The sequence below is a fragment of the Magallana gigas genome, chromosome 6 (assembly GCF_963853765.1).
Source record: "Magallana gigas chromosome 6, xbMagGiga1.1, whole genome shotgun sequence".
Taxonomy (NCBI): Eukaryota; Metazoa; Mollusca; class Bivalvia; order Ostreida; family Ostreidae; genus Magallana; species Magallana gigas.
The window spans coordinates 40,583,260-40,608,099 of NC_088858.1; the positions used below are offsets into that span (position 1 = coordinate 40,583,260).

General features: G+C 33.2%; 2 protein-coding genes and 1 long non-coding RNA gene across 3 annotated transcripts; 1 reads left to right on the top strand and 2 right to left on the bottom strand.

Annotated features, from left to right (window-relative positions):
• Positions 1-9,477: 9,477 nt before the first annotated feature.
• On the bottom strand, positions 9,478-14,126 carry LOC105346293 (26S proteasome non-ATPase regulatory subunit 8). Its single transcript, XM_011454804.4, has 8 exons — positions 13,966-14,126; positions 12,304-12,376; positions 12,025-12,127; positions 11,687-11,780; positions 11,415-11,513; positions 11,108-11,181; positions 10,167-10,278; positions 9,478-9,905 (listed from the first exon to the last, which is right to left on the bottom strand). Exons 1-8 carry the CDS (start codon positions 14,071-14,073, stop codon positions 9,771-9,773), a joined length of 798 nt encoding a protein of 265 aa, XP_011453106.2. The 5' UTR covers positions 14,074-14,126; the 3' UTR covers positions 9,478-9,770.
• LOC105346294 (protein FAM98A) lies at positions 14,100-19,721 on the top strand. The gene is made up of 12 exons (XM_011454805.4): positions 14,100-14,209; positions 14,876-15,024; positions 16,028-16,084; positions 16,396-16,476; positions 16,572-16,669; positions 16,877-16,987; positions 17,142-17,336; positions 17,651-17,750; positions 17,870-17,946; positions 18,056-18,158; positions 18,497-18,721; positions 19,527-19,721. Exons 1-12 carry the CDS (start codon positions 14,172-14,174, stop codon positions 19,589-19,591), a joined length of 1,299 nt encoding a protein of 432 aa, XP_011453107.3. The 5' UTR covers positions 14,100-14,171; the 3' UTR covers positions 19,592-19,721.
• A 2,518-nt stretch (positions 19,722-22,239) lies between these two features.
• Positions 22,240-24,294, bottom strand: LOC105346295 (uncharacterized). The gene is made up of 4 exons (XR_010714553.1): positions 24,145-24,294; positions 23,956-24,002; positions 22,882-23,190; positions 22,240-22,512 (listed from the first exon to the last, which is right to left on the bottom strand). It is a non-coding gene; the product is annotated as an uncharacterized lncRNA (long non-coding RNA).
• Positions 24,295-24,840: the final 546 nt, after the last annotated feature.

A 24,840-nucleotide genomic window follows, 5' to 3' on the forward strand; every position in this document is an offset into this window, starting at 1 on the left:
TATCGGCAGTAAACTATAGTTTACCACAGCCTATAGTTTACGGACAGAAAACTATAGTTAACGACGTTAATCAATATTTCATATTTGTAAACCATACTTAATGCGACAATCTGTTTCAGAAAGAACACAGTGACTGAAGACAATAGTTTGCAAAACATTTTATCTAATAAACACGGTTTTACGATTTGTAATCCTTTGATTGACTAAACAATAATTAGCTTTAGATTAATTTGGTTTCCCGATTAGCGAAACTTTGATTAGCTAGTCGGAGATTACACTGTAAACTATAGTTAACAGATGTGATTTTATGTTTATCAGCAAAAGCAATATAATTGACGGTGCCTTATCTATAGTTTACAGACGATAAAGCTAGGTTTTGTGAATTTGGCTTGCCATAGTTAGGTAACCTTGTTTCACATCCATAATTTCATGAACCATGAGTCAAAGTGGATTAGGACATGGATTTCTTCCAACATCATTCAACCCTACTTTGAACTATAAAAAAAAACCTTCCATAATCAAAATCAAGCTCTGTGTTTGAAATTACCGTAACGAAGAATTCAACGTTCAATATTAAGATCAAGGGTGTTGAATAAAGACCCTGGTCTGTTGAAATTGACCCGCAACAAGGTATTTTGATTATGAAACCGGTTTTGAATTCAACAGAAAAACAAGAGGCCCATGGGGCCACATCGCTCACCTGAGCAACAATGGGCGTTCAAAAGATATTATGCCATATGGTCCCTCGGTAGAATAACAAAAAATAAATATTGTCAAGTTTTGGAATTTTACACTTATATTTGCATACACGTAATCTTTGACATTGTACCTTCATGAAATACTATTTTTTACCAGAATGAGAAAATCCTACGCAAGATATAAAACTAAACATTTGGTAGGGGTACACTGTTAAGCTGTTAACTTCCAATTCCCTATATTTTCGTTCTGCCCCCCCCCCCCACTTTGTAAAGCGATCAAAATATATGAGAGCATATAGGTACATTTTTTTCATCAACTACTTACTAGTTATTGTATTTAAAAATATATATATTAGTTATTGTATTTTATTAAAAATATCCTACATGTATAGATGTAAAGAAGAAAATTGTACCTCAATGTGCTCAAATCCTCAAATTAAAAACATTCAAAAATTTTATTTGTCTTCTCCATTATAATTAAATGACTGTTATTTACCTCGCGTACAAACCAGGATAATTTTCCGCTGTGATATTTTCTTAGGAATAGCGATAATTACTTTATCCCCGAAACAGAAAATATGGAAACTGTTTTAAAGATGTCGTTTTTATTTACTCGTGTCTGAAAAACTATCAAAATTGATGTAGATTTCACATTATTTATTGTATAAAGAGGGGGCCCCAGAGAGTATGTATATACAGAATATCATTCTTTTATTTTATTTGTACAAGTATTTAACATATTCTAATTCATATATAATTTCTAGTGTTCAACCAAAATTTCAGCGTCAATCGTAGAATTATAAGCAAGATACAGAGCTCACAGTTCGCCTAGGTTTGAGTCATATTTTGTTCACATGAGTTTATTACATTCAGCTTAAGATTTTTAACTTGGTATTTCCTATTCAGCATTTAAAATGGAAAAAAAGAATGGCCTAAGATTTTCAATTCTTTTATTCACTCAAGACCAGTTCACTAGCTGGTATTTGAGGTTCAAATTCAGTTTATACAAATGTACACAAACACAGTCAAGGATCACATGTACAGTAGGAGTAATAATGACGAAAAAAAGGTATTAACTTTACAATACAATAAGTTGTTAAAGTTGGTTTCTGGAAGAACAGACTTTTTCTTAATTTTTCAAAAAAACTTTTTCAAAATTTTCTTAATAAATATTGACAATTTTTTTACTTTTTAAATCTTTAGTTTTTAAGATATGTGTACAAACATAGAATTGTGAGCAAATCTCTGTATCTTGCTTATAATTTGAAGCTTAACCCGCAAATATGGTTAGTAAATAGAAATTGTAAACAATTAAACACAAGAAACACGCACTATAACAAATAAAGAACACAATTTATTTTTTCGAAATGAATCATATATATACATGTATAAACCTACATATTTCCGTCAGCGATATCAAACTCTATTTAAACTGAATAAACTCGAGAAAATGCCGAGCATCTCAACAAAACCTATTGCATTTATCTTTCATTACGCAAAATATAATGCCGAATTACCGATAGAAGGAATAGTATTTCAGTACTTTTTTGAAACATCAGATTTTGCTGAATTTGCGCAGGTAAACGGTTAACTGTTTGATTTACCGAAGTCTCTGTTTGATTTGATACAAAAAAATCACGAAATACAGACGATAGTTCCCAGGTTACAAAGCATAAATAATGAAAACGAAACGAAAATCAGAACAAGCTAACACCAACGTCATGTGTGAAAACTGTCAACGCATTGAAATATTTAGCCTCAATCTACTCACAAAATCAGCACCAATATATTTTGTATGTTTTCAAAATTTCCCTTCATACGCGAACTGTTGCATAAAAAGCAAATTCATCATAGTCAGATCGACCGTTTTTCGTATAATGTCATGGCTGCTTTAAACAAAGAACCTCATTTTAGAAGTATGGAATACGAGTCTTGGTAAAATGGGTATGCAAACCCGGGCCGTGGCAAAATAAAAGCCGGGGCAGATCGGCAATCGTCAATTCCAAATACGCATTATTTTGCAGCAATATTTACAGCGAATACAAATATACTGGTCCATCAAATATCCTGAAATTTTAATGAGATTGGCAGATTAATAACTGCCAATCTTTTGTTTTGCCCAGGCCAAGTCTTATCTACCCATTTTACCGGATGCCGAACCCGACGCTGAAACACGCCTTTCCTTTATTATTATTTTCGTAATAACTCAGATTTGAAACAGAATTAGCCCTTAATTTTTGCAATTTATATTTTCCTTCCCATAAGGATAATTTATGCTAAACTACGTTGAACTGGACTCAGTAGTTCTTGAGAAGAAGATTTTTAAAAATGCACCCCCTTTTTCTACAGTTTCAAGGTTTTCCCCGCTTTGAATACAGATCGGACTTTTATTTCTGCAATTTATATTCGCCCTCCCATAAGGATGCTTTGTGCCAAATTTGGTTAAAATTGGATAAGCGGTTTTAGAGAAGAAATTCAAAATTTTAAAAGTTTACGGACGGACGGACAGACGGACGACGGACAAAATGTGATCAGAATAGGTCACTTGAGCTTTCAGCTCAGGTGAGCTAAAAACCAAATCACATATTATTGAATTGATAATTAAATCTTTGATTTGTTCAACAAAAAGTTACAGTTAATTCATGGTTTTTTTTTTATAGAGTAACGTGTTTTAACGTTAGCATTTTCAAATTAGAAAAAAAAACCCTGTCTCTTGAATTCATGAAACAATTTATTATTTATGTGCCGAATTATCATTTTAACCCTCCCTATACATGTATGTAACTATTTTAAATTTAGTAACCTCATAGCGAATATAAATCGCTATGATTTGTTAAAAATTTTAATTTTAAAATGATGCCTTTTATAAGAAATTTTCAATTGGTTTACATGGTTACATGAAATACATGAATTTAACTATTAAGTTCAGAATTACATTTTTCATATATTTGCTGGAGGAGTGTATATACGAAATTCACAATGCATCATATTGCTTTTTTGTATTTTTACTTAAAATTGCCCACTAAAATGAAATTGTCATATTGTAAATTGTAAATTGTAAATTTCTTGGTGGGTGTAAATACACAATCTACAATATAACATATATTAAGTTTATTTAAACTGTGTTCTTAAATATATGTTAATTAAATCCTCCTAGTAAATTCACAGCATGATGCAACATATTTACACCTACCCAGTGAATTATACAATATAACAATAGGCTTATACATGTACTGTTTAATTCTCTAAAGAGAAAAGTTTTACAGAAGTCAGTTTTTAAAATTAATTTTGCTTTAACTTTATGTACATGTGTATTTTGGAAACGTTAGTGGTTTGAGGATGCATGTAGATTTCCATGAATACTCATTCCTGTACAATGCTATAGTAAATGTCCCTATCTGTGCTATTGTGGTAATTTGTATGTTACTATAAATATCAAAGTTGAATAGAACTGGAAAAAAATTCGTTTGTTTTCTTGCATTAAAATGTTCTGCCTGATAGAATTTATAGCAACCTAACTGTTGAACAGGATGACCTTCTTAAATTTAATTTCGGAATAGTTTTTCTCACTCAAACTTGACATCAATTTCATCACTATGTTTTGTCGCTAAAGTGGTACACCACAATTTTTTTCAAAGGAATTGCATACAAAAATTGAAGCTTTTATTGCTTTAAGAGATGATAGGTATTAGGTGCAGTCCCTCCCTGAATACATATTATTAAGCGCTTAAAATCCCGTTAATGAAATTGGTACATATATACTTACTTACTTAGTCATCTTCGTACTTTGAGCAAATAAGGCCTTCAACGAGGATCTTCATTTCTGTCTGTCTGCTGACATCTGCTGTACAATGCCCAAAGTCCATCCATGATCTTTCATCTCTTTTGCCACTGACCTCCGCCATGTCTCCTTTGGCCGCCCTCTATTTCTTTTTTCCAGGTGGAGTCTATTTTAGGCTTCCCTCGGTATTTCTGATATTTCCTTTTTCAGGACATAAGCAATCCACTTTCGTCGTTTTTCTTTTATCTGGTCAGATATGGCAGCTGTTTGAGTCGTCTTGTACAGCTCTTCGTTGCTGATCTTGTTTGGCCAGAATATTTTAAGGATCCTACGGAGGTATCTTGTTTGTCTAGTTTTTGTATGATGGTATTTGTCACCATCCAGAACTCAGAACCACATAGTAGGACTCCAATTATGTTTGTTATGAATATCCTTATTTTGGTTTGGGTCCTGATGCTGGATCACGTTCAGGTGGTCCGTAGGTTTGCAAATTTGCAACGGGTTTTTGTTATCCTGTATTGGACGTCTATGGTAGAGTTTCATAGGCTGTGATATTGCTACCAAGGTATACGAAATCATTGACTTCTTGTATTCTGTTGTTGTTAGCTGTAACTTCGATTTATTTCTTTGGGCTAATCTTCATCATTTTTTTCTGAACATTTATATTAAGTCCAATCTGTCTGCTGTATTTGACTAGGTCATCAGTTTTACTTTGGATATTTTTATGTTGCTGTGCTAGTAAAGTGATGGAATCTGCAAAGTCAAAATCTTCGAGTGGCTGTTTGAATGTCTAGGATAATCCTCTATTGGCCTGTCTAGTGATTGTTTTCATAAGCCATTCTTTGCAAGGATGAGAGAGCAGCGATGACAGCAGGTATACTTGGCGCACCCCTATTTGGACTGGGAAGCTGTCTGAAAGTTCTGTGCCGCAAATCACCTTTGTGTGAAAGTCCTAATAGAGCATTCGTATGATGGAGATGATCTTGTTGCGGGTGCCATAATGCATGATGATCTTCCCTAATGCGAAACGGTGTACACTGTCAAATACTTTGGCAAAGTCAATGAAATTTGCATATAGAGTGGTGTTCCCTTATTCGCTATATTCTAAAATTTGCCTCAAGGAAAATATTTGATCTGCACATAATTTTCCTTTTCTAAATCTATCTCGTTCGATCCTTACAGAGATGCGGGTCTATCACTGAAGCCATTCTGTTTAGGATGATTCTGCTGACAATTTTGCTGGTAACTGACATCAGCATGATTTCTATCCAGTTATTTGTTTAAGCCATGTTTCCTTCCTTTGGTAGTTTCACAATGAGACTAACCTTCCAGTTAGTTGGTGCTGTTTCTGTCTGTCAAATGATTAGCAGGATATCAATAAGAAGTGTAGGTGTTAGCACTTCCTCAGCTTTCAGCATTTCTGTACGAGCTTGATCGTTTCCTGGGCTTTCCCGTTCTTAGGAAGTTTTATGGCTTATTTTACTTCTTCGACTGTCGGTACATCAGTATCGATGCTGAGTGTGTCAACACCTTCACCTATTTCAGCTACTATTGTTGGACATTCCTGGTTAAGTACTCTTTCGAAGCGATTTATTCCAACAGGTAAGCTCATTTTTTGTACTGGAGGCCAATTTTCCATCTTGTTTTCGCACTGGCGTAACTGTGTCTCTTAATTCTCCACTCAAAGTTTTTGCGACGCGGTATAAGGTCCCTTTTGTCTTGTTTTCAGTCTTCCTCTTCTACATTTTGCGCTAGCCTGTCAACTAGGTCTTCCATGCACTTTTCTTTACTTCTTTGTCTTGTATTGAGTATGTTTCCTTTAGCTGAAATTTTAGCCTAACTGACTTGGTTCTTAGTATTTTTTGCTTTGTTTTACATGTACGTCTTTCTTCAATTAATTCCCATGTCTTTGTTGATTTCCATTTTTCCTTCCCTTTTTCATCCCAAGTAGTTTCTTTCCTGCTTTTACCAGTGTGTTACCAGTTTGAAACTCTTCAATGTCAAGTTTTTGTTTATTTCCTAGGATGGTGATGCAATTTTTAACCTCTGGTTGAAATGATTACTTGAATGTTGGATCTTTGAACTTGTTCATATTAACTTGGGGTTGTCTACGTTCCCCTCTTCATCTTTCTCAATTTTAATTTCAGCTTTATTAGGACAAGTGTGTGGTCACCTCCTATATCAGCCCCTCTCAATGGTCATGAAGAGTTCCTCTTCACCTGTTATTTATTAGTACATTGCCTATTTGGTTCTGTGTGGGACCGTCTGGTGAAGTCTGCGTTAATTTCTTAATAAGTGGTACCTTCTATAATAAACTTGTTTTCTTGACAAAAGTCGATTAGCCTGCTACCATTGTTGTTAATCACACCAAAGCCATTATTTCCCATTGTGGATCTCTTCCCTTCGTTGTTTGTGTCAACTTTTGCATTAAGATCACCTAATATGAGAAGTACATCATGGACATTTTTTCTGAAGTTCTTAATAAAAGGAGTCCTTGTCTTCCTCCTCTTTGTCCTCTGTTGGTGAGTAGCAGACTATAACAGTCAGCTTGGCATATTTTAAATGGTCTATCGCTATCTATCTATTGAAGTCTATCGCCGAATGGCTTCCAACCTATCACATACTTCCCTAGTTTTCTGTCGAGTATTACGCCTTAACCGCTGCTGTGCTGCCAATCATTTCTTCCTGAGTATAGAATCTGATGACCAGTGGCAAGTTTTCGAGTCCCGCTTCCTGTCCATCTTATTTCATATGTGCCTAGTAATTGGATGGTGTACCTGTCCATTTCCTTTAGGACTTGAGCCAATTTTCCTGTCCGGTAGAGGATGCAGACATTCTAGCATTCAATTCTACATACTTTTTTAGTGTGAAGGATGTTCACTATCTGGATATCAGTTTCCTGTTGGGGTTGGCTGCCATCCAAAATGTGTTCAGTTTCCTGAGTAGCTTTTATCCTACCGTTGTCTATAATCCTCGAATTTGGTTTATGTAGCGATCAGAATTGTTATATATTGTCTTTTAGAAATGCCCAATACCCGTTTAACACACCTACGAAAAGTGTATGAAAGTTTCAAGTAAATTTATCTAAATCGCGTAAAGCAAGTTCCAGTTCAAAGCTCTGTAGTTGGGGTCAATTTCAACAAGGTCATTTTTCAACGGGTAAAGGTAATCAGAGCTTATGAAAAATATTCAAGCGGTTGAAAAAAGACCCCGGAAATAAACTTTACGACTTTTGAGCTCAATTTTCAACACTGAAAAAGCACTCCCGGATCAATATTCAACGTGAAATATGACCCTCGGGTCAATTTTTCAACTTGGGTCAATATTCTTCGTTACTCAATCTTTCCTTGTTTGCTTATTTTCTGTGCTTGTCGGAATAGGGTTTGACAAGTACTTACTTCAATATGTAACCAGCTTCAAGACTTTAGCCAATTTGAGTTGCTCTAAAATCTTTAGCCTGTCCAAGTGGATAATCAAGATCACACTGTTTCTCTGAAGCTAGCTCTGTATTACATATACATGGTTAAATCAACCATGTTAGTTTGAGTATGGTACATGAAAGACCAGTGTGTATTCTGATATGTGACCTGCTTCAAAAATTTTAACTTGCTCCAAAAACCTTAATTTCCTCCAGCATCTGAAACCTACGACTTTTGTTGATCACATGACAGTTAATATATAATATATAGTAATAAGTAATAAACATTGTGGATTTCAATTTAATTGTTTGAATCATGTACATATGTTTTAGATATCAGTGTTAAGGAGGACATCTCCATCTTGATTTGTGTTCCAAAAAAAACCGCAATTTTTCGGATCTTTTTTAGTAGACTGACATATTCTGGTCAGTAGTACAATGTACAATCACATTAGTAAGGGAGAATTTTAATGTAGAAAAATTTACAATTTACAAAATCATAAGTGGTCAATATAATCATAGATATATTCTCATTATCATTCAGTTACTGTTAATAAATAAATCCAAACAATATATTACTTACATTTTTAAAAAAAGAAACTGTCACATAAAGTTGTAATTCGAGAAAAAAGGAATGGGGTGTTTCCTACTGTAGCATCTCCATTAAAAGCCAACAAAGAGGGCATGAATGTTTTATATGGTATAAAGCACATATTAACATTGATATATAAATTTTGTAAGAAAATTTCATTTAGTATTTTTTATGTGCTCAATGACATTCTCTTCAAGTTTGGAATAAAATCTCCAAAATTTGAAGTGTTCATTTTATTAACATTTACATAAAATTATGATATCTGTATGTAAAAACTAAAAGGCAAATGTTCTGATTAGTTTTCAAATTTTATTTCTATTCCTAAAATTATTAAACAAAATTTGCAAAAAAATCCACTGTATTTTTTATTATGCAATTATTTTAGAAAATAGTAAATGACCTATGACATGCATCTGCTCAAAACATTTATTGAGCTAAAAAAACCCTCAATTTATGGTTCAGTCCGTTAGGTCCTTAAGTACTAGTATCCCTTAAGTATCCCAAATGCACCATCTAAGCAAGTTTGGCGAATTTATGGTCAGTAATAACTTAGATATTGGATCTGCCCCAAATACTTTAACCATGCTACATGTATGCCGTAAGCATGCATGTAGTATAAACTTCCCCCAACTTTGTCTCTTTGAGCCAAAAATGTCAATGATTTTAATTGATGGCAAATAGTTTAAATATAAGAAACAAGGAATCATTCCAACCTCATTTAGAACAGTATAATAAACTCTTTTCTACACAACTTCCTTAAATACCAGTAACTCAATTAGCTTTATGTTCTTTTTTATTGATTATTATAATGCTATTTATCAAATACATATGTGAGAGTTGACATTTTCCATTGATTTAATCAATTAATTGGTATAATTTGTATCATTAGATATTATATTGATGTTTATATATGTACCACTAGTACTTCTGAAGTTTATCATAACATGTTAAATGCAAAGTGTTTTACTCTAAATGAAGAACTGAGGTATTTAAATTCCATAAATATTTATTTTTTTTCTTCATATGAATGATATGACATTGTCATACTCCACTTTATTATAAACTCTTGACCTTTTTTCTTGAACATTTTCCTTGCAAAGTCTTGTTAAGAGCAAGACAAGATATACATAAGCTCCATTAGAGTACGAGGTCTAGTTTTGTAACACTTGTAGTTTTCTAGACGCATGCACAAAAGACTTGCATCTTCAGTTCACTATCACAGCCACAAGTCTGTCAGAGTTACTGTCCATGAATGATAATGAATAGAAGACCTGAATGAAACTACACAATCATCTCTAATTCCCTGGCGTACTCTATGGTCTGTTCAGCCAGCATCTTGGCAGGAATCACTTCATCAGCGTCCTTCTTCTCGTGCTGGAAATGGAAGAATCCATCAGGAGGTAATGTCCATCCTCTCTGTAATGGAAAATATATATTACATATTTACCTGGTAGTAAACAAATATTGTGCAAAAACAGGTTGATACTGAGCTTATTTTTTCTTAAAAAGGATCTCTCTTCTTTCTCAATCTGTGACATAATCATGGAATATGCAATTTTGTTAAAAACATCAGCATTTTCCATATAACAGCATTCATTGTTTTAAGCTCATGGAAATAATTTAGTGCACAATGCAAATTTCATCATGTGATTAAATGATTTTAAAAGACAGAATTACCTGTACAGCATAATCTTTCATTGGTTTTGCATTCTCAAAAAAGAGCATTCTTGCTGCCTCATTTAGAGCTATTTTCTCATAAGCCTTTTCAATACAACTTGCAATTTCATTTCTGGAAAAAAAAGTTTATTAATATTATATGATCTTGCAGTTTCCACTCACAAGAAAAATCTCAGTAAGAATAACATGAGTAACAGTAATATGAGTGTATTAGCAAAGCAAAATATGGTTTAAGGGTTAAATAGAATGATTTCAATAGTTTTATCATTAGACCATAATATGAAATGTCTGCTATTTAAAAGCTCTTAATTTTGATTCAACAATAGTAAATATATATGATCATTATACCCATAGTGTAAAGCTGGACTTATTAGCAAGTCAAATTTCAGTTTATAAATAGCATTTTTTTCACCTCTTACTGAAAAATGTTTTTTTGACTACAAATGATCTTCTCAAAATACAGTCTTTTGAAGTCCCTTTGCCCTACTATTCTTTACTTAAAGCTGCATGAATCCTTTGAGATTATTACTTTATCTATAATAGCTTTGTAAAATTATCATTTTCCAAAATGAATTGCAAAAAAATGCATGATATAATTTTGTTTTAAATTATGGGACACAGTACATCAACAATTTGTTTTATTTAAGCTTAAAAAGTAAAAAGCAGTGTTTTCCCCCAACTTCCTCAGAACTGATGCCGGTCTATTGGGTAAAAAAATGACAAGACAATTAAGACTATCTGAAAAATTTGTTTGACTTGAAATTATTCCATTTCGGTAAATTGTACAAAAAATTTTTAGGATTCAGGATTTATTATTTTTGGTCAGAATTTTAGAATGAATAGAAATTGAAATTTAGGACACAATTTCAAAGGGGGGAATTTAAAAACTAAAACAATAAAACCAATCAAAACTTCAAATTGCCCTTCATAATACTATTTACCTAATTGTATCCAACAGTATATCAATGAAAAAGTTATAGTTTTCTGCTGGAACATTTCCCTTGGCGAGGAAAACCTGTGAAAGTAATCAATACATCTTAAAATTACTGTTAAATATTCCAAATAAACATGTATTCTATAACATGTTTTATGTAAAATATATTCCCTTATTTTTCCATTAAAAATATTTTTAAAATTTTAAAGTATTACATGAAAAATCAAATAAGTGTTTTTAGGGGCTGATATGTAGTTTTTATCAATGCCAAGTGCATTTTTTTTTATAGCAATCTAATAATTACATGAAGTTACCTTGTTATAACTACCCTCCATCAAATATTGTTCCATCGAAACAGGGTGTTTAATGTAAATGTTATTCTGTAGTTCTTTTACTGGTAATAATTCAAGTTCCTGAAAATTAAATTCACAAAAGGCGTTGTCTTAAAAACTTGCAATTAGGTAGCCTCTCGAAAGTATATAATTTTTTATTACTGATGAATAGACATGAAAACAAAGTTTTAAAAGATATAAATACATGCAAGACAAAATCACTCTACATAAATGATGAAGAATGGCCATCTTACTGTATGGAATTCTGCCAATCTGTTCTGAGCCAACAAGCAGAGGAGATTCAAACCCAGTAACTGGTATTTGTAGGTAGACTCCGGAAGGTTATCTCTGAAAATCAAAAAAAATTCTCATAGCATATAAAAGTAGCACATAACATTCATTTACTCAGCAGAGGTAAGAGGAAGTAATGACACAAGAAAATTCAAGGTGAAATTGGTTACATTAGAGAGAATTATGACACATACATGTATATGTATAAAAGTTATTTGGTAAAATTGGTTTCATTTATTAGCTTCTTTTTTCAGCAATATTCTATTTTTCAACTATAACATTTAAATATTTAATATCATACTTATAGTCCATGTAATAACATTTCAATTGAGCCATGTATCTCTCAAACACTGGGATGTCTCTTTTAGCAATGGCCCACTGTGCACCTATTTCTAAGATATCTCCTGAAAATAATTTCAATGAGATGAATGGCACTAATCATTAATTACATTCATCAAAAGACACCAATAACTCAGCACACAAGTTATAAAAATCTTTATTTCTCACACACACAAAAAAATATCTTTTACAAAATTATTACAATTTTTACCACTTTTAATGAAATTTATCACAAACTTACTTGCAACCAGAAGTTCTTGTTTAGATGGTGCACCTTCGTCTGTAGGTAAAAATGTTACTCCTGTCAGAGCAATCTGTAAAACAAAAAAAAATCCATTAAGCAACAGAGTTTCAAAAATTTTTAATTCTTCTCCAAGCCAAGAAGGTGCGTAAAAGGCCACTGCTTATCTCCAGTTTTTGTGGTGGTAAGTGGACAAGAGTCATTGATTGCCCCTGAATGGGACACCTGTCCATCACTGGTTAACCCCCAGTGTAAGCTAGTACCTACTTTGAAATCATTTGAATTCATGGGGACAAAATTTTGCTTATTCATGGGGATGTAATTTGGTGGATGTGTTGGTTTTAAGGATTTGTAAAAAAGAATTTCTAAATTTGTTTTCGTCTAGGCTGTACATTTATGTGGGGAGGGCTACCCACGGATACCATAAAAATTGAGCAACCATGAATTCTACTGATTTGACAGCCATTACATGCAGCTGGGTGGACAGAGACAATGTAGATAAAGCGCCTTGTCTAACGACAAAACATCAAGTGACCTTTGGGTTACTAGCCTACACTTATGACCTCTGAGCCATGTGATTCACATTAGCGATCGTGATCTGCAAATAATACATAAATGAACCCAAACACCTTTCTTTTAAAGATCAGACACATTATTTTACTAGGGCCTATAAAAAAAAATTGTGTGTTTAGGGTAACACTGATGAAAAAATTAGGTTAGGTAGGTAGGGATTTTTAAAAATTTTATCATACTTTTTTTTTCTACATGAATCCTTAGAATATTTGTTTGTGTCATATTTGAAAACAGATTTTTTTTAATAGAAATAATATAAAATTCACAATAGGATAAAAACAGACATCTAAAAATGGTAAGATCAGGGCATTTTTGTAGATTAGGTCGGGTTACCCTAAACACACAACTTTTTTTTTAGGCCTAGTCTCAGATTTATGGGTCAACAGATTTGTGGTAATTTCAAACTCTGGAGTCAGAGTGTATGTATAAAAAATTGTCTTTGTTTTTCCTGTCCTATGCAGGTACAAACAAACAAAAAATTCTGCAAAAAACGAATGGACCAGACACAAAGTTAAAATTTGTTATTTTGCTTTCAACCACAGCAAGAGCCTTATAGTTAAATTTGAGATCTAGTTAAAGACTTAAATTATGAAAGACTGTTTGATATTTGTTGATTTTGTTGTTAAATTGATCCACAAAAAATTAAATGTTCATTGAAGTGCAATTTCTATTAACATTTTGTATAGATAGGGTCATTGGCCACTAATTTATGTAAACATGTATCCAGCTGCATGATCATGATGATATTTTCAAGGTACAAGCCCAAGCGAAAAAAGAATTTTCACTATCAAATGTTATATTGTCTTAAAATGAGTATCTATTTAAGGCCAAATTATCATGTTTATCAAAGTGTTTATTTGCAATACCAGCAATACATTAATTTATATCAGAGAAATATCCACAAAATTTTAAGCCTAACCTATGTCGCTTAAGTTAACACATTAACTTGATAAAATGTCATCTACTTAACTAAACGCTGAGGAAATTCGAAATCGTCAACAATGATGTTGCTGTTTTACCATCCATGGTTATTTTCCCTGCAAGTTCACTTGATAGAACCTTAAAGTTCTATTCTTATTGTATACAAACCTTTAATTTTGTAAGAAAGTCACCACATCTGTCTAAATTCGGTGGCTTTTTGTCCCATTCTCTCTTCAAACTTTGGTACATGATCACGATTTCTTTCAACGATGCCATGTTTTTCTGTGACGCAGAAAATATTTTCTTTCGTCTGATTCGTTAAAATATGATGCGCAGACGTGAAAGTGACTTCCCTTGCCGGTTGACAAATAAGCATGGAAAACGATATTTTGGATTCCCTGGAAGATCTTGGGTAAATAGTTTAACACTTTTTTGATTAATAATAAAACAAATTTAATGACAATTTTAACAAGTTTAATAATAATATGCAGTAAATTGGTGTGTTTATAACTGTAACAGTTTTATAGTACAGTTCACGAGTACCTCGACACCCACCGTGTGAAAAAAAACACGGTGGAAAAAAGGGTCTGTGACACACGGTGTAGATTCTACATGTGAAATAAAAAAAAAAATTAAGAAAAGGCACCGTGCTCGCCTGTAGAAATCCCAGGCAAAAGTTTCACTTTTTAAAAAATAAATCATATGTTTAGAAATAATGAATTCATAAGGGCAAATGGAGGGATATTCATTTTCCGTCCAAATTTAAAAAAAAATGGTATTGCATGTATATAGATCTGCGTTGCACAGACCAAAAAATGTTTTGGGATTTTAAATCAATTATCAGTGATTTGAAAACACAACATAATATGGTGTACCTTTTCAAAACACAACATAATATGGTGTACCTTTTCATTCATTAATTATGCATCCCTAATTAACTTTAACTAACGTTACTTGATTAATAATTATATTACGATACATGTCAAATATATTTCTATTGAATGATGACAAACACTGTTTGATATGCCATTATATAGGTATGATGCATGATAACATGATAATAGAAATGACATTGTAGGTATGATGGGTCTCTACTTGACCCCGCTGCTCTTTCTGAGGCTGTCAGTCAGGGTCCCGCCTCTACAGAATTCACTAAACTGGTATCATGGCTGACAGACAGACTAAAGGACTTCTGCGGACTAGAAGAAACCATCCATGCTACACACTGTAGGTTTATATGTTTCAAGTTTATTCTCAATAGTTTACAGTTTTTTTTAGGGCAACCATGCAATCACAAAATTTATGTGTGATAATAAAATTATTTTTAACATTTAAAAAAAAAATTATGTGATAAAATACATGTACATGAAGTTAAATTGTATGTCTTTCTTAGTTAGCTACTAAATCAACAAAATCTACCCCCCCCCCCCCCCAAAAAAAAAATTGTTTCTGCTTTATTGTAAATGATTGCTTTGTTTTTTAGCACACCTAAACCTAAGGTTTGAGCGAGCTTTTCTGATCAAGACTTGTCTGCCGTCTGTCATTGTCAGCATTGTTGTCATAAACTTTTCACATCTTCATCATCTTCTTCTTCAGAACCACTAGGTCAGCTAAGCATCCTTAGGTGAAGGGATTTCAAGTTTGTTCAAATGAAGGGTCATGCCCTCATTCAAGGGGAGATAGTTGAGAATTATTAAAAATGTGTGGGCAAATCTTCATAAAAACCATTTGGCCAGAAAGGCTGAAACTTGTGTGGAAACATCCTACAGTAGTTTCAAATTTGTTCAAATCATGACCCCTTGGAGTAGAGTGTGGCCACAATGGGGGTTGAATTTTTACATAAGAATAACTAGAGAAACATATTTAAAAATCTTCTCAAAAACCGTTTAACCAGAAAAGCTGAATCTTAAAAATCTTCTCAGAAACCATTTAACCAGAAAAGCTGAATCTTATGTGAAAGCATCCTTAAGCAGTGAGGATTAAAGTTTGTTCTACTCATGACCCTGGTTTAGTGTGCAATCACAATTTGGTTGAATTTTTACATAGGAATATATGGAGAAAAATCTTTAAAAATCTTCTTCTCAAAATCTAAAACAACAAAAGGCGCTTCATGTTTAATATAAGAATATGTGGAGAAAATTATGAAAATCTTTTTCATTAAGATCTAATCAATCATTTTGTTTTATATTTATTTAAATGTATGTTTCTGAACATATTTATTTTAATATAGCTCCAGATGATGCTGCCAATTTTGTAATGGAACTCAGCGGTTGTCTCAGAGAATTAAGTAAATATTTCAATTTACATGAAGTAATGAACATTGATGCAAAACCTTGATAAAATGTTACTGTTATTGTGGAATCATACAGATTTTTGGTGGCCTAATTTTTTATTGCCAAATCTTCATCCTCAACAAACTATAGATTATGTTTATTACTCTTTAACAATGCTAACAATTCCTAGAAATTATATCCCAATGAAAATTTGAAAAAAATGGTACCGTAATCCATGAAAATGTGTCCCCACAAATGTTGATTCAATTCCACAGTTTATAGTTATGCTTGAAGTTTTAATTGCTGATAAACTGTACTATTGTAGATTGCCCATACACTAGCTTGTATGAAGGGGGACCAGTGACTGAAAGACTTAAAACCAAAGAAAGTGCTGTACAATTGTTAGGTATGCACTGAATACTGAAATTGTGTTTGCTGTAAGAAGAAGGAATAAGAAATATTACATGTAATGATTCTTTGCAATCTGTTTGTTTGTCACAGATTATCTTACATCCGAGCTACAGACTGCTCATATTCTTGCTGTAAAGAAGCCCCAGGAGCTAAGGTCCACTACCTCACCAGACAACCAGTCTATTGCAGTGAGTTAATTGAAGAACAGATCCCAAATCTCTACTGCAGTTAAGCTAGAATTCAATGATTGTAGATGTACAAATTGTTTCTTTGTAATTATAAGTTCATTGCATTATCAATGGTAAGAATGTGTGCCAAATATCTGAGTCTTAAGCAATATTTTTTTTTCATTATGCTAAAATATCTATGACATCCGTTTCCTGTTTATTTTATAGAATGAGTCAGACATTGCAAAACATCTGAAGATTATGCTCATAGCTCTTGGATTTCCAAAACCACCTGCAAACATAAATTCCTTCCAGCTCTTCAGTAGAGTAGAAACAAAGGTAAAAAAACAAGTAGAATGGGTTATAAATAGTCTTATTTTATGTATTGACATAAAGATTGTTTTATAAACATATTGTTTAAGAACAGAATAAATGGTGTATTAATGTAGGGTACATTTTGATATTATAATATCTTTAATATGATTTGATGCAGGTAAATGAATTAATGAGTAAGAACCCAGGTGTTATGAGTAAGCCCCTGCTGAAGGCTCGCCTGTCGGACAAGCAGTGGGAACAGATCATGAAGATCAACGACAGCCTGGTGAGAGAATACACCACGCGGCGGGAGATGATCCTGAAGCGTCTGGATGTCACCATACAGTCATTCATGTGGTCAGAGGCCGCAAAGGTTGGACTTTTTCCTACATATAGTTGGTATCATTTGTTACCTTTCACCATTATCCTTTTATTTTAGAGAAATAAATTATGAATTTTGTTCTAAGGCCAATTTTTATCAAAAACAGATTCAGATGAAGGTGAGCCTGAGGTATTGATTTTTTAGGCCTAACATCATAGATAGCTGTCAGATTTACTTCTGTAAGACATTTTCATCATTGGTGTTAAAGTGTTTGAACTATTACAAATACTGAATATTATGTTTAATATCATGAATATAAAGCAAAAAAGGAGTGAAGCAATTTTTATTTTTACTTGACTTAGCAGAAAAGAGAAAATGAGATTGCTGCTGTGTACCAGCCTGTTAGGAAACTATTAAAAGCTTCTTGTGATCTGTCTGTGGCTGACATTTTGTCTGCTAGAGAAGGTAAGAATGTGGGTTTTAAAATCTTTATTCATTCATAAATAAATCAACTTTTGAAAGTATCTAAATATTTTGGTTAAAGAAATCATAAGTGTTTGAAAACTGTAATATCTTGATTTCAGATTTAACTTATGTACACAAGACAAGCAGTGGTGATGCAAGAGTCAGATGTGCAATAAACAAAGTGAAAATTCCAAAGGTAAATGTTAAGTCTCTCATAATGCTTGTATAATGACGATATGCATTGATAACAACCATCAAACCACCTGTCTGTTATGTATAAATACAAATGTTTGATTTCCCCCCAGGTTCCTGATAGGGGTGGCAGAGTCTGGGAACAAGAACCGCCCCCACCAGAGATGCCCTCTTTTCAAAAACGGGTAGATCAACCTCAAGGTCAAAGGCCACAAAGTATGTCAATCTTTTGTTTATGACATTTAAAAAACTGGTAGCCTCAAAATTTTTTCTTCATCTGTACACATCATGGCTGATGAAGAGACATGAGCCTCTGTTCATATGTTGATATGATCTGTTGTATGTGAAATTACTCAGGACTGATTTATTTCTTGATACTAGTACTTGTATATAACATCAAGGTCCATAGCCAAGTCTTTTGCATTTCAAAAAAAAAAAAATCTTGTTACTGGTTCTTGAATTGATTTGTAAACTTTCCTAGTCTGTAAAGTTATATTGACATTGCAGCTTTGATTTGTTAATATTAATAATCAACTTGCTCTTTTGACCTTTAGGTGGCAGAGGAGGTAGAGGGGGTCGAGGAGGACGGAGTGACAGAGGGGGCAAGGTCCAGGGAGGCTGGGGGGATCAACAGCAGGGGCAGAGTTATGGAGGGAACTGGAACCAGAGTGGGGGAGGATATGGTGGGGGAGGGGGGAGGGGAAGGGATCACTATCAGCAGGATGGAGGCCATCAAGGGGGAGGATACCAAGGGGGATATAATGATGGTGGTCATCGAGGTAAGTAATCGCTATTGACAAAAAAATGAAAAAAGTAAAAAAAAAAAAAATGATATTGGCTTTTTTTTATTAGAAAATGGAAATAAAGAATGATTTCTTAAATTTTTTAAAAATCTGTTGATTGCATATTACATCTGATGCATAAATTGCACTACAAATACATGTATACATGTAAGTACATCAGGTCACAAAGCCTAGAAACATTTACATCATGTAATGTAAACAAATAACAAGGACATCAATTGTGCAGTGTATAGGGCAGGCTTGTAAAAGATCATTAGCTACTTATAATCTTGTAACAAACAATATTAGTGCCAATGCACTAGTACAGCAGAACTCATTTATAGTGAATTTCAAAGAAGCATGGAAATTTTTTTTATTTTGGCTGAAATTTGTTATATGTTTTTAGCATATTTGTATGAAATCTTATAGCGAATTTGTTAAAAAATAGTCAGCTATGATAAAATATGTTAAAATTTTGCCAGCTGGTGTCTTAAATAACTTTGGTAAAGCTATGTATTCCTTACAACTTTGTTCTTTATATACGGCAATTTTTTAACGGTAAATATCAAGAACTTAATTTGCCGGAACATGAATAAGAATTTGTTATAACTGTAAATTCGCTATATCCATGTTCGTTATACTAGTATTCAAATTTTGCACAAGTTTACACAATGTTGTAAAATAAAAACGTTAATAAATTATTCTTACACAATCTCGTGGTTGACCATTTTAAATTTGCCTTTACACTGTTAATGATTGGAGAATAAAAGATAATTTGATTTATTTTTATTTTTTGTAACAGGTGGAGGGCGTGGAAGAGGAGGCCGGCCAGGGAGTGGGCGTGGCAGGGGGAGGGGCAATTATTAATGGTGTGCTTTCTTCATGTATTATCTTTATGCTATGGGATGCAAGCTGAAAATTTGTGACTGAAAATTATGACATATATCCACTGCAATTTTGCATTTGTTTTATTGTTTCATTAAAAGTAGAAGATTAATGAAGAGTTCATATTCCTTTTATCAAACTATATACACGTGTATGTATTAAGTCTATAGTTTTTGAAACTTCTGAGAATTTTCAATGAAGAATCAATTCTTTATATTACTGCTGAAATGAACACATTGATATATGCATTATTTCCCTATTATCTCTGTCAACAGCCACGATTAGTTTTCATTTTCTATTGTTGCGCTCATTGCTTCACACCCCGTCTATGAGGCCGAGATCACTATTCATGTTTCGAATCACGTTACATTGGAAGGATTCATATTTTTTAAAATGCATTTTGATAACCCCTGCACTGGTAAGGAATATCCAAAAGACGAAACAAAACAGACTAAGATCCAGGCAAATGTAATCTGAAAACCCTCGATCATTGTAGAACGTTTCTCTGTGTCGTATAATTGTTGTATCATCGCACGTTCGCAAAGTAGGCCATGCAGTGACAGCATGGACATCAGAAAACGAGATGATTTTTTTTTTTGGAGAAACTGAGAAATATGACAACAAGTTGTTAATTTCTTGTATTTATTATTGCTTATTGACAATGTTGGATGAAGAGCTCTCTGTATGAACGACACACGTGTTTAATGAGCACGCGAAGAAAGACAGTCTTACGTGTACCTATATCTGTGCAACTGCTAAGATAATGCGGATATATGGAAAATTCTGTCAAAGAGTATACCCTCTTTTATTTTGAATTGATTGTATTTTGTGTTATTTTCTTTTTTCCCCAAACATTTTACTACAAAGTGTAATTCATGCATTTAGAACTCCATGCATTCTGAATGCCTCGATCGGAAAGCAACCGACCGTAACTTTATTGACCGGTATATATTTACATCTACCGAGTAGGATTCCGTCTATTTCTTACGGAAACTAAATAAATAATTTTAAAACTCGTAGCTCTATAGGAACAGACGGGACTGAAATGTACACTCCCCGTTTATCGATTTGTTGAAACCTACAGCGACTGAAACTGACAAGTCAGACTAAAACCTACACGCCCCGTTTATCGATTGATTGGTTGAAATCTACAGCGACCTAAGAAAAATCACGGACTGCACGAAATATTCAAGAGGATGTCAGACTCAAAATTTCTATAGGAGACGACTGGAGAATAATGTCCGCGGCATCTCTTTGATCTCGGCAATAACTGTAGTAGAATGGAGAATAATGTCCGCGGCATCTCTTTGATCTCGGCAATAACTGTAGTAGAGTTGGCTGTTTCTCTTAGCTAACGTACGGTAGTTATGTACATGTACAATGTGGATAAACAGTTATTTACTGTAGTGAATTTTACTTACTTTTTACAACCAATTTATTAATTTTTTTAAAACAAAGATGTAAATATGCTTTCTTTGATGATTTATGCGGGTTATGAAGGAGGCAATAATTTCAAGAAAAAAAAACCCGCTTACGCGGTTAATGTAGTGTTTCTGCAATGTCGCCACCTTTATATCCCGCATGAATCATCAAAGAAAACATTTCATTGTTTAAAACATCCAAGTAGCAGTTGAGGAGCGATTGAAACCGATATGGCGACCAAGTATGAATTCATGTCAGCTTAATGGGTATAGCCATAATTTGAGATGAACACCCTGTCCACTTGAAGTAGCCAGTAGAATATGAATACTAAATCTCTTGACATTTTCAAAGAACAATGTATGCTATCGTAATGAAAAATGATTTATTCCCCTTTGGAAGATAAACTGCCTGACGCATTATATTACGAACTTTTTTGCCGCAGAAGTTTGAAGTAAAATTAACCTAAAATTAAGGGGATCACAGGAATTCAACAAGTGGGGTAATCCAATTTTACATAGAAATAAAAAAAAATAAAAAATCGGAAGATGATTATATATCAGGAATAAGGAAATCCAATAAGCCCGAAGGGCTTTATGATAGATTTGACCACGTTCCGACCGAAATTATCACCTCATAATATTCAAAGAATGATTCCGTATTACTTATATTTATATTATTTCCAATTTGTACACTTTAAAACAACATTATTTTAAAACAACTATTTTATTATGTAGCACATGCTATGTATTACTATGCAGCGCAGCCAGTGCCGTTTTCTGTTTATGCTATAAGACACGCCCATTTTGTGTCACTCATGTTTTTTTAAGGTTTTAGTGTTCAAAATTAATTTGTAATGTTAACACAGACAAAGACAGTTGAAAATGTAAATATACATGTATTGCTTTAATATATGAAAGTTAGATTGAATCAAACTGAATCATGATCAGATGCTCCTGTACCTTTGATTATATTCTGTATGACATGGCGTGGGTTGTTACCTGCTTTGGCCACAGAAAAGTAATATTGTAGGGTGTTGAGATACAAATTTGTTGAGATACAAACTTTATGCTCTCATATAAAATTTACATCCCTTGACATTCTATAAACCTTAGGTTAAAAAAAGGACAAAAAAACCCCAAAACAACAACACCAAAAAAACAAACAAAAAACAAAGAAACAAACCCAAATAAATAAAACACAAATACATGTAACTATGAACATGAGTTTATTATGCTTCAGTAAAAAAAAGAATGAGCTGAATATGAGTAATGTATATCGTCCATATAAAAATACAAAATTAAGTATGAGCGAACACAATCAATGAAGGGGCTGCACAACAACCTGTTGAATACACTGACATTTGTAACGACCGTGCCATTTCAGATCACAGGAGTAGAGTTCCGGCTGACAGTGGCTGGCGCATGCGCTGTCACACGAATGCCTGTCGCTGTAACACCGTGTCGTCCCGCAGTCTTCAACCTCTGTCAACACCAAACATTATTTAGTGAGCTTAGTTTAGATTCCATTTTACATGTACAAGAACTGTTTTGTTTTGTGAAATGTTTATTATACAAAGTATAAATATTTTTGTCTGGGTAGTTAAAAAATCTGAATAATGGTTGGTCAGATAAACCAACTGCTATTGAAATACTTTTAAAAGAAAATTTTATACTGTCTTATTCATTTAATTTCAAGGCCAATCTCTTCGCAACATATTGTATTGGGCAAATATGTAAATAAATACCACTGGATCTTCGCATATTTGATTGTGGCACATTTCAAAGGCGGAAAAAGGATCGCGATAATCGTCCTTAGAACTAATTTCCATTCTTTTAAATAAAAAGCTATACCATTTAATTCAATAGTGCCGGTAGTTGGTGTCAGCGTTGATATGATTGTACTTGGTGCCGTAGTTGGTGTCAGCGTTGATATGATTGTACTTGGTGCCGTAGCGGCTGCTACTGTGGATGTTTCTGGAAAGTCAAAGCCGCACCAACAAATGAAAACACGTGACAGGAAGTTGTCAAAGTAGCAGAACCCCCGTCCCCCTTGCTCTCTACAGATTCTGGCACATGACTCCCGACAGTCGGGCTCCCCATTAAAACACATTCCTGATCGACAGACCTCTGTCGTCCAGTCCGGCAAAATGGCGGATGACTCTGGGTAAAAATGTTTAAAGTGTTACAAAGTTTTCATTCAAATGGTTCATTTACACTTATATATCTACCGAGTATGATTCCCTCTATTTCTTACGGAAAGCTATAATTAATATATTAATATAAGTTGTAGAACTTACTTATCAATCGTTGTAAAATAAATCAAGTTCAGGTTTTTTTTTATTTTATTCTAGGAAACCTATAATTAATTCATAGCTCTATAGAACCAGACAGGACTGATATCTACACACCCCATTTATCGATTGGTCGAAACCTAACGTTCAGCGACTAAAAACTTAGAAAAAATTGCTTACTTTTTGCAATCAATTTCTTAATTTGTTAAAAAGGAAGATGTTGATATATAAAACAATAAAATGCTTTCTTTGATGATTCATGTGGGTTATGATGGTAGGGATCATTGCAGAAAAAAATACATAACCCGCGTTTGATCCTGCGATCAAAAGTCTTTAAGTTTTTTTCTAAAGTATTTTCTAACATCTACATACATAGCTAAACCAAAATTCAAAAGAAAATTTTGGGGTCTATATGCTCCTTTCGGTGCTACGGTGTATTTAATATGACCTTTCTGCACTGACAGTGCAAATTCCACATAAATCGCTTGTCCCTCTAATTTTTTTTATCGAAATGAGCCATGGTATCAAATACAAATTTACATTGTTTAGAATTAATAAAATTAGAATTATTATAAAGAAAAAGTTTGCTATTTATTATACACAATAAATTATACTCAGGTATTATGGTACTTACCGGAGAAAATCCAAAAAATTAAAATAGCCCGGTAAGTTGATTCCATTCTGAATAAGAACAGGGTTTATGCAGAGTAAATGTTGGAAAAAGTAGAAATTTTTTATCTATACTTACAACTCTGGCAACTCAAATAGAGAACACATGAAAAAAATGTTCATACTAAATAACAATAATACAAAGATTACGTACTTTCAAATATATTCAATGGTTCTGGTTCAAGCTTTCATCTGTATATGAACAATTGGAAACTGAAGAATACAAGCCATGTGGGGCTGCTGTTCATTTTGCTTTTACCAGATTTGGTAGCGCATAGATGATTGTAAATGATGGCATTGTTTTGGCAAAATTTTCACAACATGTTGATTCGGTCATAACTATTGTCTATATATGTCAAATATGTTTGGCAACACCCACATTCATAACGAATTATCTCACGACCGAAACAAAACATAGTGACCTAAATTGAAGGCAGAATACAGGTCAAATTTGTAGGTAAAATTGATCTCTATATGTGAAAAAACGCGCTCTCAGCATCTATTGTTTTCAATAACAGTTTTGGTTAATTTATGTATATTCACGTGTACCTGTAAGGTGATCAATTCATCAATTCAAGAACATTAATAAAAAAAATGAATCAAGGGACTCTTTAATTAAATTTTATACAATATAAATCTAACAGTACATGTATATTTCAAATCTAGCATAAAACCGGTGTCCATTTCTTTACATAATGAAGTTAAACCCCATGAACATTAGCAACATAAATACAATTTTAAAAGAGTTGCAACACATGTATAATGCATTCTGAAGGGTTCTAACGTTTTTCAATTTAAACGTCAATTTTCTTAATTATTTTCCCGCCATCATTCGTTTAGATGTCAAAAA

What these genes read in the sequence shown, in the direction of transcription:
- LOC105346294 (XM_011454805.4), top strand. Translation starts at nt 14,172, where the DNA reads ATGGAAAACGATATTTTGGATTCCCTGGAAGATCTTGG. An exon ending in TCAAGGTCAAAGGCCACAAA is followed by an intron (nt 18,159 to 18,496) that starts GTATGTCAATCT and finishes TTTGACCTTTAG; the next exon opens with GTGGCAGAGGAGGTAGAGGG. An exon ending in TAATGATGGTGGTCATCGAG is followed by an intron (nt 18,722 to 19,526) that starts GTAAGTAATCGC and finishes TTTTTGTAACAG; the next exon opens with GTGGAGGGCGTGGAAGAGGA.
- LOC105346293 (XM_011454804.4), bottom strand. Translation starts at nt 14,073, where the DNA reads ATGGCATCGTTGAAAGAAATCGTGATCATGTACCAAAGTTTGAAGAGA. An exon ending in GATTGGCAGAATTCCATACA is followed by an intron (nt 11,514 to 11,686) that starts GTAAGATGGCCA and finishes TTTAATTTTCAG; the next exon opens with GAACTTGAATTATTACCAGT. An exon ending in ATACTGTTGGATACAATTAG is followed by an intron (nt 10,279 to 11,107) that starts GTAAATAGTATT and finishes TTTTTTTTCCAG; the next exon opens with AAATGAAATTGCAAGTTGTA.